The sequence below is a fragment of the Leucopleurus acutus genome, assembly GCF_964270905.1.
Source record: "Leucopleurus acutus genome assembly, chromosome: 12".
NCBI classification, from domain to species: Eukaryota; Metazoa; Chordata; class Mammalia; order Artiodactyla; family Delphinidae; genus Leucopleurus; species Leucopleurus acutus.
Genome location: NC_139154.1, coordinates 79,841,368 through 79,853,478, shown reverse-complemented (window position 1 = coordinate 79,853,478; position 12,111 = coordinate 79,841,368). Strand labels below are relative to the sequence as shown.

The following is a 12,111-nucleotide window of genomic DNA, read 5'->3' as shown; positions in this document are numbered from 1 at the left end:
TAACATTCTTATAGAAGTGCAAAGCTGCGAATATTCAGTTACTTATCAAGTATACCTGAACTTAAGTATATTGAGTTGAAACCCTTTTAGCTTGGTCCTTAAGTTAAATATAAATAAGCTCAGTTAATGCCAACATGAGACTGGTATCCTAAATCTTATCAAGTAGATCACTTAAAAGAACTGAGCTCTTATGATTAGTTGGCATCAATAACAACAAAAACTTCCACTTGGTGTGAACCCATTATGTGCAGTAACACTCAGCATTTGGTACATACTGTCTCTTAAACTCTTACGGCCCATATTTTAAAATTGGAAATTATCTCTGATCATCCTAGTAAATCTTCAGGTAACCAGCAAACAGACTGGCGAGTGATTGGCAATGCAAGAGTAACTTATTTGGAAAAGAAGGCTATAGCAAAAACATGATGTAAATTATATTTGAAGTTTTGGAATTTCAGTACTTCTACATGTTAGTAGTTATATTGCTAATAATTATTGTGTGAGATAGATTATGTTAGTTATGGACCCTGCTATCTCTAATTGTATTTATCACTATTTCTTTTTTCTTCTATTGTTTCTAGTTTACTTTAATATGTGAATATTTATTTGATTAAAATAAGTTATTTTAAAAAATAAGCAGTTATTGACAGTAGAAAAAAACAAACTGATTGGTTCATTTAGTTTATATTATATGTGTTCTGTATGCCACGCACTGTGCTAAATAATGACCAAGGTACACAGTCCATCCTTAACATGGACTGTATTGTACTGTTTTTTAATATTAACTCATATTAGTCATTTATAATTAGCATTCTGCCAGACATTTTATCCCCTTCACAGAGATTGAGTATTTTGAGATTAAAACACAGTGGTGGGCTTCCCTGGTGGCGCAGTGGTTGAGAGTCCGCCTGCCGATGCAGGGGACACGGGTTCTTGCCCCGGTCCTGGAAGATCCCACATGCTGCGGAGCGGCTAGGCCCGTAAGCCATGGCCGCTGAGCCTGCGCGTCCGGAGCCTGTGCTCCGCAACGGGAGAGGCCGCAACAGTGAGAGGCCCGCCTACCGCAAAAAAAACAAAAACAAAAACACGGTGGTGCTTTAACTTCATAAAAATTAAGGTGCACTGCTTTATATCTTTTCACAATTCAAATGTAAACAGAACTTGTAAGTTTTTGATAATTGATAGATTTTTCTTTTGAAAATGTTTTACATAGAAGTTTTTTTCCTGTTCTAGAATAGATTTATTCTCTTACCCTGTGCCTCTAAAACTATTTCTTCTTTCAATTGGTCCAGGTGGGCAGAAAAAGAACTGAACATGATGAAGCTTTTCTTTGATAATTTGGTATACTATATTCAAGCTGTAAGAGAAGGAAGACAAAAACATGCACTGTAAGTATACCTTAACTACGTAAGTTACATGTAAGTGTTGATTGTCCTTCCTGTGAAAGGTAATTTTCCAGTATTCCTACTCCTACTCCTTTTCTTTCATATAATAAATAAATGTAATGAACATTTTAGTTATGAAATTTTTAAGAGAAAGTTTCTTTTTTGTTTTTTTCTTGTGGTACGCGGGGCTCCGGACGTGCAGGCTTAGCAGCCATGGCTCACGGGCCCAGCCGCTCTGTGGCATGTGGGATCTTCCCAGACCGGGGCAAGAACCCGTGTCCCCTGCATCGTCAGGCGGACTCTCAACCACTGTGCTACCAGGGAAGCCCGAAAGTTTCTTTTTTAAGTTGAATTCTATAAGGTTATTTTTATAATTCTTAACCTTAGGAAAATGTAGGTTATATAACTTTGGGGGTTGATTAATCTTCACTGTTGAGTTCTGTTCATAAGTCAGTGTTTTCAGGAATCAAAAGTAAATGTTTTTTTCAGAAATCACCAGTATCCTTGTATTAATGTATTAGGGCATTGATTCTAAAACTTATATAAATATTTACTTCTGAACAAGTATATTTATCATAGAGTTAATTTAAAACATTTTCTTTTATTATTATAATTGAATACTAGTATTAGAAAGTTTAGGACGTGTGAAAACGTTAAGAATTGTGATGTTATAGCTGGTTAATATTTCATCATTAAAATATCTGGATATATTGAAGTGAGTTTGGATAAGAATTGGTAGAAGTTGGGGTGTTAGTGGTATAGCTGTGTTTAAAGCTTCTTATAGGGAGATGCCTGCCTAGAAGGAAGCTTGGAGAATTCAGAAAGTTTTTGTTTGTAAGTCAGTTGGTGGAAACTAATGGTCAAGTCTAGGAAACCAGCTAAGTGTCAGTATCAGCATGTCAGTAAATAAGAGAAGTAGGCACAGTATTTATTGAGAAAATATCCGCATAGAAAACTTTCATGTAGATCAGAATTGATCAGATTGTAGAAGTGTTCAGAAAAGCCATAGGCCTTTGGGCTTCCCTGGTGGCGCAGTGGTTGAGAGTCCGCCTGCCGATGCAGGGGACACGGGTTCGTGCCCCGGTCCTGGAGGATCCCACATGCCGCGGAGCGGCTGGGCCCGTGAGCCATGGCCGTTGAGCCTGCGCGTCCGGAGCCTGGGCTCCACAACGGGAGAGGCCATAGCAGTGAGAGGCCTGCGTCCCGCAAAAAAAAAAAAAAAAGCCATAGGCCTTTAAAGCATACTTATTCACCTCCAAAAATGAAATCATATTTTCCCCCGACAAATCAGTTCTTTCTCCAGATTACTCTACCCTTCAGTGTACCACCCTCCTCCTAGTCACCTAAAACTTAGAGACTTGGGGCTCTTTTCATATACTTTTATTTCCAAACATGAATAATGATGTTAGTGGTGATAAAAATAGCCAGTATTTGTTGATGCTTACTATGTGCCAGATACCTTTTAAGTATTATTAACTTCAAGATACACAACTTATTTGAAGTAGGAATTCTCATTTTAAAAATGAGAATGTATAAGCTATGAGGTAGTAAATAATTTGCCCAAGGTCACAGTTATAAATTTTTATAAATTTATAGATTTTATAAGTAGTGGAGCTAGAATTTCTATAATTCATTTTATAAACACTCATTTTATTAATAGTCAAGCAGTCTGTTTTCTGTAATTCATATTCTTGAGTGCCACATTATACTGTCATTAATCTCTAGTTATCTTAAGGCTAAAATATATCCCATGTTTTTTTTTCACAAGTTGACATTCCCACAAACACTGTTCCAGTTCTTTAACCAACATTTGGATCAGTTTTCTTCCCTCAGCCTCCCCCATGCTTGTTAATTCCTTATCCTTATTAAATGAGGAAGGCATTAATGATATTGGTAGAAAGCACATGGGCTTGAGAATCATACAGACCTGCATTTAGGTTATGAATCTATTGTTTTGACCTTATTTCAGTTACTTACCACTCTAATAAATCCCCATTATTTACCTCATGAGTTTTTTCCTGTTTTTATTTTTTTAATTAATTAATTAATTTATTTTTGGCTGCGTTGGGTCTTCGTTGTTGTGCGCAGGCTTTCTCTAGTTGCAGTGAATGGGGGCTACTCTTCCTTGCGGTGTGCAGGCTTCTCATTGCGGTGGCTTCTCTTGTTGCGGAGGACGGGCTCTAGGTGCATGGGCTTCATTAGTTTTGGCACGTGGGCTCAGTAGTTGTGGCTCATGGGCTCCAGAGTGCAGGCTCAGTAGTTGTGGCGCACGGGCTTAGTTGCTCCGGGGCATGTGGGATCTTCCCAGACCAGGGCTCGAACCCGTGTCCCCTGCATTGGCAGGTGGATTCTTAACCACTGAGCCACCAGGGAAGCCCCCCTCATGAGTTTTTTTTAAGAATTAAACACAATAATTTAGTAAGCTGTATCTGGCACATAGTAGGTTATGTATAAATTGTAGTTACTTGGCTAAAACAAACTATGGTATAAAATAAACAAGAAACTTGCCTCCTACCCCCATTTAGATTGTCTACTGCATAAAAAATAAATTCTACTTTATTCAGTCTAGTATTCTGGGCTCTCAAAAATCTAAACTCAACAACTTTTCCTGTTTTATTGTTCAGTGATTTTTTTAGACATTCTATTCTTCACGCCTGTCAAATTATTTCTGATATGTTTCCTTAAATTTACTCTGTTCCACAGCTTGGCTTACAAAGTTACCTCTATACAAGATGCATTCTTTTTAAATCCTTTTAAAATTCTAAGTGTTCTTCAGAGTCTCTTCTTTAATTATTCTTCTTCAAGCAGTGATGAGGATTAAAGCCTTCTGATTCTGTATCTCCATACATTCTCTATAAAAACCGTAAGATCAACAAGGAACAGGAATAAAACCACACTGACCAGCATTATTAGGAGGCAGAATTCATTTTACATGTCAACAGAGAAATAAACACTTAAGTTGCAAAAAAGCTCCCACCAGAGTCACAGCCTGTGGGCTTGAAGAGCAGGGATGGGAACTTAGGAGAGGAGCATGGAAGACATAGATGAGTCATGCTCAAAAAGAGAAAGTCCAACATTCAGTGCCAAAAAATGTACACAGATCTGAGACTTGGTTGTTGACAGCATCGACAACAGGGAAGTTGCTCACTTTGTTAGTGAAGGCAGACAGGCAGAGCCTCACAGAAGCATTCCTTCTTTTTTTTTAATTTAAAGAAGCATTGTTTCTGTGGTGGAAAAAATGTGGTGCTCTTTGGAGATGAGTTTTATACTTTTCTAGGGTACACCAGAGTATCTTTCCAGTCCTCCAGTCTGCCTTGTTTCCTGATATTTTAGGAGAATAAAATCTTAGAACAGAGAGCTGTCCAGACTATTTTGTTATAATTCCCTTGATTCTTCAGGCTAAAAAGAGAGTTGTACATTTGCTGCTCTTTGTTAAAGCATACTGATTTCATGAGTTTGTGGCACATTACTTTGCATTCGTTCCGTGGCGATTATAATAGTAGGCAAGTTCTAAGATTTTCACGTAGGACAAAAAGATTCTTGTGGCATTAAAGATAACATTTCATTTCATAAATGGACGTGTTACATATTTCTTAATCCAGTTGCCGCTAGAGAAAATTCTGTGTTAACATTGAGACTATCAAGTGAAAGATTTTTTTTAAGGTGTCGGTTTGTCACTAAAGTTTCATGCCCGTGGGGAGATTATTTTTGTCCTATATTTTCTGTAATGTCAGGAGCCATGGACAAGCCCATGAGAGTTTATTAGTATTGATAACACTTTTGATTTGCATCCCAAGAAATTTCCTGGTTGGTGATTTCAGCAACCAATGGGATCCTGACAGAGCAGGCGGAGTCCTTTGAAGTTTGCAGCCAATGGTACTACTGTGGAAGCCGAAGAAGGGAGGACAAAGGGACTGGATCCATGCCTTCTAGGGTTATAGGTCCCTTACTCTGAGATGCAAGTATAGGGGAAGGAAGTATTCAGGAAATAAAGGCACTTTGTAAAGGACAAGAAGACATCATTCCCCTTTTATGTCTGTGACCAACGTTCCCGATACTCAGGGCATATGATATATGATAGATCTCATGTTTGAACCTGTACTCCAAGGTCTCTGCTACAAAAATCTCTGTCCTTTTAGTAAAAAGATGAAAACTATTAAGAGCAGGCCTTGAATTTTATCTGAATAGTGTTCTAGTTTGTGAGTTCCACCTCCCACCCCTCACCCCCAGTTCCCAGCCACCTTGCCGTAAGTACTTTCATCTTCATGAAGGGCACTGCAACAGTGACGAAGCAAAAGTTCATCTTTTCCAACGTTAACATGAGACAGTAAAGAGAAGCAAAGATATATCCAGCAAACTCAACCTTTAGGAAGCCTTAACTTAAAACTTCAATGACGAATCTAGTGTAATTTTTGAAACCAGCTAACTTTAGGAAGCTTTTAGAATTTTACACTTAACTTAAAGATGTTAAGAAATTGATTTAAGAGGCTCTATGACTCTCTGCAAGTTGAGATATAGATCATGGCCCAGACTGGCTGCTGCCTTTTGTTGGCAAGGTAATTTGGGCAGTTCCTCCACAGCCAGCCTTTTGATTTGTAACATAGAGATAAGAACTCATGATTGATTTAGTCTCATTGATTGGGTACTCAGGTGCTTGTGGGAACTAGAATATTGTGATACCACAGTCACAGTTCAATATGCAGTTCATGGAGTTGCTAAAGGAATCCTAAAATGCAAACCTGATCATTACTACCTTTTTTTCCCCAACACCCTTCAGTGACTTCCTTATGTTCCCAGAACAGTATCAAACTCCTCTGACATTCATGCTGGCTGTGATTTGGCCCCTGCTTACCTCTTTAGACCCATCTCCTACCCTTCTTCCACCACAGACCAACACTTGCTTCTTAAAATGCTGTTCCTATAAACTGAATTCCCAGAGAACCATGTGAAATCACCTACTTAACAAGCTTTCAGAGCAACTCTTAAATTATCCATTGAATTTTGTACACATGAATTACAATTACTTCGATTTGAAATAACATTCAGAAATGCTCATTTTGTATCCACTGTTTTATGAATTAGACTTATGGAAATGATATTTTATTAACATTTCTTGTTAAAGGAATATAGTATTATCCCTGGAGGGACAATGATAATGAAACATGCAATTTCTAGATAGAAATGTTTTTTATTAGCTATTCTAATTTATGTACATATTGCATAATTTTAAATTTATTTATTTATTTTATTTCTTTTTGGCTGTGTTGGGTCTTCGTTGCGGTGCGCAGGCTTCTAATTGCGGTGGCTTCTCTTGTTGCAGAGCCCAGGCTCTAAGCCCAAGGGCTTCAGTAGTTGTGGCTTGCGGGCTCTAAAGCGCAGGCTCAGTAGTTGTGGTGCATGGGCTTAGTTGCCCCACGGCATGTGGGATCTTCCCGGACCAGGGATTGAACCTGTGTCCTCTGCGTTGGCAGGCGGATTCTTAACCACTGCGCCACCAGGGAAGCCCCATATTGCATAATTTTAAAATGACATTTCTTTTGTTCCACTGTTGAGTTCTTATCTACTTATCTAATTTGAAAGTATGTGTTCTAATAATTTGCAGATTTTTATAATATTAAATAACATAAATCTCACATGTAACATTTGGCTTTGTGGCCATTTTTTGTGTGTATAACCAAAGATATAATTAAAATATTTAATAATTATGAATGTTATTAAATGGAATTTTACTTATTTTGTATAATTTAAGATTAGGACCGTTAAATCTTTAAAAATAATTAAGAAATAGGATCTCTCAGTTAATTATTTTAATGACTTTTTAAATACAGGTACAGCCATAGTGCTGAAGTTCAGGTGCGGCTTCAGTTCTTAACTTGCGTGTTTTCAACTCTGGGATCACCTGATCATTTCAGTAAGTTTTTAAATCAGTATTTTAGTCAGTTTTTAGATCTTCCTTGGCTCATGAAATAGTCCAGTTAAATGTACTCATGCCTTTAGATTTCTGTGGTGATCACATTATTCTCAGTACTGAATGTCCTCTCAGTATGTATGGCAATGAGAACTCGCCACTGACACATTCTTGTTTCAGGCTCTGAAAGTGCCAGTTTCTTAATGAATAAATGACTCATTTCAGGAACAAAATATTTGGGATAGGAGAACGTATCATGTTAGAGTGACTGTATTTTTTATTACCTTTGGTTATAGAATATTCCTTTTATTTTTACTCCGGTTGGAAACAGCCACTGTCTGCATATTATTATCAGGGCTGATCTTATCCAAAATTGGTTGGCTTCATAGGTGATAGAGACTTAGACACCCTAGTTTTATTTAGATGAATCTCAAACTCAATTTCATTAACAGTTAATCTTATTAAAAAAAAAAAAAAAACCAGGGACATTGGTCTGGTATATTCAGAGTGTGGACCATTTCCAAATCCACATGCTAGATATTCTCACAAGAAAGGAGGAAGCTTGATTTCTTTTGGCCAGAGCTCCTTTCCTCTTGCTAGACTGTGTTTTCTTTCACGCTCCACACACTTCTTTTACTGTGTGTCCCTGTCAACAAACCTCATTTGTTAGAAGGGCATTCTTTCTTTAGCTGTGGTTAATATAATCAAACTGATGAGCGTTTTGCTAGCCTGAGAGATGTCTTCATGACTCTTAAGTCCATATATGCTTGAGATATGCCATGCATTTATTTTATTGTTTGTCTGTAATTTCTTCTTTAAGTCAAGCTGTTTGTAATGTCACTAACATTGTGATACCAATAGATATCAAAATGAAGACACCTGTTTTTGATAGGAAACTTCTGTTTCATATTACTAGGTCATTTATTACACCCATTATGACTCATAATATACAAGAAACAAATAATATAAAATATTTTTAAAAATCTTATACATGAGAAGTCAAGCCAAAACAAATATTGTCAGCATAAATAATTTCACATGACCATTAAGTTTCATCTTTGTTGAGTATAGATTTTTATTGGAAAATGTTAATCACTCTTTTCAGTATTTGAATAATGAATTATTTATTTTGCTGCTCCCATTCCAGTGAACACAGTATGTATTCATACACAGTATGTATGGGCTTTCAATAGCTACTGTACATATAGAATCATACTGAAAACTTCACTTATCCCGCATCATAATTGTACTTATCTAACTGGCACAGTTCCTTTCAGGTATAATATGGTTACTCCAAAGTTATATTTGATAAGTTAATACAGGTTTTTAATATACCAATAACTGTATTCCTTTAAAAACTTAAAAGAGTAACGGCAGCTTATACATTGCCTATTAAGATTGTGAATTGGTGATTTAGCCATTTATGAATACACTTTGGTTTTGTTTACTATAATTAACCTGGATGCTTTTTTTTAAGATTCTTACCTGTTTTTACCTATCTTCACTTATCTCTCTTCTTAATTAATGTGTTTAAGTTATAATATACACTAAAGGTTATTTCTGGTTTTTTTATGTTGGCTCCCAGGGGCACAAATTCTTAGAACAAGTATTCCATACATTAACTGTTTTTGTGAGAAACTGATTGGATACATTTTTCTGATTAAACTCTTTAGACTGATATTGCTACTAGGTAAATATTGGGTTGGCCCAAACGTTCTGTTCAGGTTTTTCCATAACATCTTATGGAATACTTTCTGAGGTGCTTTTCATATTCTGAATCTCATCTACTTTTTTTAGGGGATGGTGGTTCTTACAATTCTGTCATCTTTTCAGATGCCTTCTGATTCTGGGGAATAAGCCTAGGCTCTAGAATCCCTTATGATATACTTTAGAAATCCCATTACACTTTTATTCTACCCTTTTGGATTGTCTCACTTATCCATATTCAGACTTGTGATTGCCCTAATGCCTTCTCTTTGATTCTTAATAGTTCTTCTGATTCCTTCTGCCACACTCTGGAATTATCTAATACTTGGGTCAAAGTAGTATACAGATTTTGTCTCATTACATTGGCTTCTCAGCCAATTGTATCCCCTGATGTGTTGCTGTTCTGTTTTAGGCCGTCAGTTCCCTTTTGTTTTATTAATCATAAGGATCCCTTTTTTCATAGTTTTCAAAAATAATGCTTATTGGCATTTATTGTTTATCTCCTATGTGCATAGAATGAGCTTTGAACATGACATGGTATCCACTCTATTCTTAACCCTTAAACCTTAGAACTAACTGGACTTTGGGAATTCCCTTTAATCATGTTTGCTGTAATACAATGATATGTTCATATTTTAGGGAAAATGATTTCCAGAACAAATGACTCTTCTAGGATACTTACATAATTCATGTTTTTTTAGATGATTTATATATGGAGTATATTTAACTACATTTGAAAGCATAAATTATATGAAATCTCTTATGAAATTTTATAGAATGATATGAAATATCTCCTTTATATTTCTATATATATTGGTGCTTCTAGAATATTTAATTAGGATGAAAATGTTGTATGTACCAGGATTTAAAATTTGTAATTTTTATCTAGGGTTAAGTTTGGAGCAAGTTGATATTTTATGGCATTGTTTAGTAGAAGATTCTGAGTGTTATGATGATGCACTCCATTGGTTTTTAAATCAAGTTCGAAGTAAAGATCAACATGCTATGGGAATGGAAACCTACAAACATCTTTTCCTGGAGAAGGTAATTTTATTTCTTGACTGTTTGTATTGTTTTTCTATATTTCCTTTTTCTTTCTTGAAATGTAAACTGTAATGTTCATTTTTTCCTGTTTGAAATACTTTTAAAAAAACTAGTCAAATATACTGCTTTTCAGCAGTCCTTATATAATTTTTGCCACTTAGATTTTGCTTTAATTTTGTCCTCTACAGTGTTTATATCTAAATGAATACTTAGTTTATGTTTACAAAAATGTTATGTTCCTTAGCTAAAGTACTTAAACTGACAGTAATTAGAGTAACTCTTGGTAAACACTAATAAGAAATGTGGGGGCTTTTGGTGTGTATTTTAAAAAATCATGAGTAACATTGTAGTTCAATTTTTCAGGGGTGGTGCCCACCCCACTAGTGTGAGAGCCGTATTCTGCAAGTCTTTCCCTAAATGGTATGGTTTTAGCCAGTCTTCCCACAGATATAAGCCAGTGTTCAGATTTGTAGATTTCTGGGAAGGCCGTTTTTAGAAAGTGCTGTCATGGTACTAAAGATACTCCTCTATCCAATTTTTGTTTTTATTTATCAGGTGCCACAGTTGGTTCAGGTGATAATTTTCCATTTGAATTTTAAAACATTTATGATAAAGCAATAGACTTTATTATTCCTATGCTAATATTTGAGATTATAAAGGCTCTCTGGGAAGTCTCTGTGACAGAATTGAGTACATATGAATGAGTTTTGGTAATGTGAACTAAATCACTTAATAGATCCAAGACAAAGCTACAAATAGACCTTCAGTTATCTTAATTTCAAGCTCTAACTTATATACAAACTGTACATGTGGCTATACATATTATAAATTTGTGTAGTGTAGGTATACAATAAATAATAAAATTTAAAAAATTCCTTTGGTTCGGGTCGATGTACATCTCAAAAATTGAAACACGTATCAGGTTTCACTTATGTCATGAATAAAATTTTCATTAAATTATTATCTATTTCTAAATTGTCACTAAAAATCTCAGTTGATACATTTTTTTCTGCAATTTTTTTTAGTAAAACTAGGTTTATTAATTTAAATCTGTTATGTTAAATCCAGTAAAATGAAATCTGCTAACTTAATTATCATACTAAACCCTTAAAAATTTTTTTTTTTAAGATGCCCCAGCTAAAACCTGAAACAATTAGCATGACTGGCTTAAACCTGTTTCAGCATCTCTGTAACTTGGCTCGATTGGCTACCAGTGCCTATGATGGTGGTTCAAACTCTGAGGTATGGATTTAGGTTTGTCATTTTATTAGGTCAGGTTGTAGAATTGTTGTTGTTGTTGTTCCTCAAATTAGATTATTGAATTATATAGTCTACCAAGCACTGAATTTACTAACTATGCAGACTTTTATTCTAAGGTTTTAAAAAGTTTTATCTTTTGGTTTTAAAAAGTTTTATAAAGCAAAGTTGATAATTTTGCATTACTAAAGATAACCTCAGTTGTACATAATGAAAACTTGGGATACAAACTTCAAGCTATGAAATAAGTAAGTCACGAAGATGTAATGTACACACAGGGAATATAATCAATAATACTATAACAACTTTGTATGGTGCTGGATGGTAATTGATCTTATTGCAGTGATCATTTAATAATGTATAAAAATATTGAATCACTGTGCTGTACACGTGAAACTAATGTAATATTATATGTTAACTATAACTCAATTAACATGACTTATTATACATTCCTTGATTAGTAAAGAAGAAAGGTTGATTTGTCTAAAATCTGTTTTTCATGCCATTTGTTGTGGCCAGGCTTTTCGTTGCTCTTGGGCAACTCCAGAGTTCCTATGGGTAACTTCTGTTCTGGAATGGAGTCCACCTAAATCATTTCTGACCATGAGGCATGATGATCGATTCATTAACTGAAGACTGTCACAAATTGCTAGTCTTATCTCTTTCTGAGTTCCATTTGCCTAGTTGGGTGGCTGCAAGATTTTGTTGAATGCATTATTCCTAAACTCACCTAACACAGATTGTTATTTGAAAGTCTTCCTTATTGGACATTTGTTTATTAATGATAGCTTTGATTTATGCAGTATATGC

The 12,111-nt window shown here is 35.4% G+C and overlaps 1 protein-coding gene across 4 annotated transcripts in view; it reads left to right on the top strand.

Moving 5' to 3' along the window:
• USP34 (ubiquitin specific peptidase 34) overlaps positions 1–12,111 on the top strand; it is a 232,132-nt gene that overhangs the window by 118,154 nt on the left and 101,867 nt on the right. For all 4 annotated transcript variants that reach the window (XM_082851536.1, XM_082851535.1, XM_082851537.1 and 1 more), the window contains 4 exons: positions 1,293–1,388; positions 7,214–7,296; positions 9,890–10,044; positions 11,173–11,286. In XM_082851536.1, coding sequence (XP_082707662.1) covers positions 1,293–1,388; positions 7,214–7,296; positions 9,890–10,044; positions 11,173–11,286 — 448 coding nt within the window. The remainder of the gene's footprint in view (positions 1–1,292; positions 1,389–7,213; positions 7,297–9,889; positions 10,045–11,172; positions 11,287–12,111) is intronic.